This window comes from Prosopis cineraria, unplaced genomic scaffold (genome assembly GCF_029017545.1).
Source record: "Prosopis cineraria cultivar Desert tree isolate PC_DT_omini unplaced genomic scaffold, ASM2901754v1 PC12, whole genome shotgun sequence".
NCBI lineage: Eukaryota > Viridiplantae > Streptophyta > Magnoliopsida > Fabales > Fabaceae > Prosopis > Prosopis cineraria.
In genome coordinates this window covers 36,942,635-36,945,097 of record NW_026555343.1, presented here as the reverse complement: position 1 = coordinate 36,945,097, position 2,463 = coordinate 36,942,635, and the positions used below count along the sequence as shown (strand labels likewise).

Genomic DNA, 2,463 nt, shown 5'->3' with positions numbered 1-2,463 from the left:
ATTTAACTATTTAGATAAGTTCTGAATAATTTAGATATAGTTTGAGTGATCTAATTTAATATTAAAAAATTTATATATTTTAATAATTAATCATTCAAATGTACCATAAATAGTATTGATTTAATATTATTTTTTTATATTAGTAAATATAATATGAAAATATTTAAAATATAATTTAAATGAATGATATAGATTACTTTAGATTGAAATAGAAGGTTAGGATTGCTGCCAACATGATGAGCACGCAACGTGGGGTGGGGAACAGAAGTTGAAAACCTGACGTGGACGCCCAGGCCCAAAAACAATGATGTAGACGTGGAACACCCTGGTTCGTCCACTACAGCACCAAATTGATCCCACCGCAGCCGGAACTTGCCCCCGCAATCGATGAAAATCCCGTACACGCTTCCGTCATCTAGCGTCACATACATGGTCGAATCAGAACCGTGCCTTTCCACACACGTGTCATCTCCTGAGTGGTGAACCACCATCGCCGCCCATACACGGCTCTGAAGTCTGAAGTCCTAAATATAAATCACACAATTGTGAAACCAGAGGACGCACTATTTTCCACTCGCGGGTCATAAAGGCAAAACCATATAGGATTCCCCGACAAAGAAAAAAGATCACACGCTCCTCAACTTTGAACGTTGACAAGACTCCACCCACGCCGGCGGTGATCGTTGAACCGGAAAGATGTCATCGGAGAGTACTACAACCACCCGCTCCTCCCAGCCGGACGCCGCGGAGTTGAACCTGAAGGATACAGAACTCACCCTCGGCCTTCCCGGCGCCAATAATAATACCACCAGCTCTAAACGTGCCTTCTCAGAAACCAACATCTTTGGCTCAACCTCGTCCTCAACTAGTACCCCACCACCTAAGTAAGAATTTATACTTCATTCTATAAGGGCGTGTCTCTGTTATACATATACATATATGGGTGGGTTGTGATTGGCTGGTGGATGATGATACAGGACACAGGCGGTGGGGTGGCCGCCGGTGAGGGCGAGTAGGAAGAACGTGTTGAAGAGCTGCAAATTTGTGAAGGTGGCGGTGGACGGAGCTCCATATCTGAGGAAGGTAGATCTTGAGAAGTATGAGAGCTATGATCAGCTGCTCACGAGTTTGGAGGCCATGTTTGGTTCCTTGACAATTCGTAAGTGTGTGTGTGTGTGTGTTTGAGTTTTTGGTATGGTGATTATGGATATGCGTTTGGTCATTGCAAGGGTGATTTTGTAATTTCGGTGTCTGCCATGGATTCAGGCAATCATTTGAATGAGAGGAAGATGATGGACCTGGGAAATGGGGCAGAGTACGTGCCTACGTATGAGGACAGAGATGGCGACTGGATGCTTGTGGGAGATGTACCTTGGAAGTGAGTTCTCTATTTTACCCTTCAAAAATCTTAGTAGTCACGATTCATCATCATCAGTCCAATTAACCCATCGTGTCATAAATTTTCTCTGTTCCTTAATTTCTCCTTTAGGATGTTTGTTGAATCCTGCAAAAGAATCAGGTTGATGATAAAGTCAGAAGCTACTGGCTTAGGTCAGATTTCTTCTCTTCCTCTAAATTTTTTGCTTTTATTTATAAAATCAGTCATTTCACATTCAGTATTGTATTTTTGGTCGATGATCTGGATATATACTGATAAGGCAATATTAATGAAGTGCAGAAATTGGGAGAAGAGGGTTGAAGTTGGAAGAGAAAAAGTGTAGTAATTAATTAATAAAGTGTTTGGCGTTTTGGAGAGTCGGTAGCTGTACAGAAGTGCTCTTGATAAGAGACCAGTCAAGAGAAGAAGAGAATAGCTAATAAGAGAAGGTTTAGCTGTAATTTACGACGATGCCCTTCCCCCAGTTTTGTAGGTGTTACTTGTTAGGCAAGTTTTCTACGAGGATGTTGGATCAGGCCATAATGTAACAGCTCATGCTTGACATCTCATTTATGTAATCAATAGACCTTATTAATTTCTTTTATTTTCTGAGAATACTATACATCAGTGAGATCGACTTTGCTCCAATAGTTGCACGAGATACTTATTAAATGTGTGCAATAGTGAAAGTATTTTATCACCCAAAACGTGACGACAATGAAATAGTTAATCTTTAGCATGATTACTATAATTACCAAAAAAGTCATATAATTAATGTGCTTGAAAAAACATATAATGAAAAGAATCACTTAGTACTAAGTAAACAAGTTACGGGCCAGCCTGCGGACTCACATTTTTGCTAGCTAGATTGGGCTAGCCCACTAGATAAAACAGATTGAAAAATCCAACTCAACTTGTTTCTTGGTAGGTTGGCCTGTAAAAATTTATCAATTTTTTTTACAATTTAAAATTTATATAATATAAATATATATTTATTTATTTATTTTACATTTTAAGAAAAATTAACAATTAAAGAATTTGTAAATAAATAAAATAAACATAGGATTCAACCATACAAATTTATT

At 38.6% G+C, this 2,463-nt stretch overlaps 1 protein-coding gene across 2 annotated transcripts; it reads left to right on the top strand.

Moving 5' to 3' along the window:
* The first annotated feature begins 551 nt into the window (after positions 1-551).
* LOC129288804 (auxin-responsive protein IAA17-like) lies at positions 552-2,026 on the top strand. 2 transcript variants are annotated; one of them, XM_054925552.1, is made up of 5 exons: positions 552-884; positions 978-1,159; positions 1,267-1,378; positions 1,490-1,551; positions 1,674-2,026. In XM_054925552.1, the coding sequence occupies exons 1-5, from the start codon at positions 697-699 to the stop codon at positions 1,697-1,699; spliced, it is 570 nt and encodes a 189-aa protein (XP_054781527.1). In that variant the 5' UTR covers positions 552-696; the 3' UTR covers positions 1,700-2,026. The 2 variants fall into 2 exon arrangements, with proteins under 2 accessions (XP_054781527.1, XP_054781526.1); XM_054925551.1 differs by having other exon boundaries at positions 553-884; positions 1,679-2,026.
* The last annotated feature ends 437 nt before the right edge of the window (positions 2,027-2,463 follow it).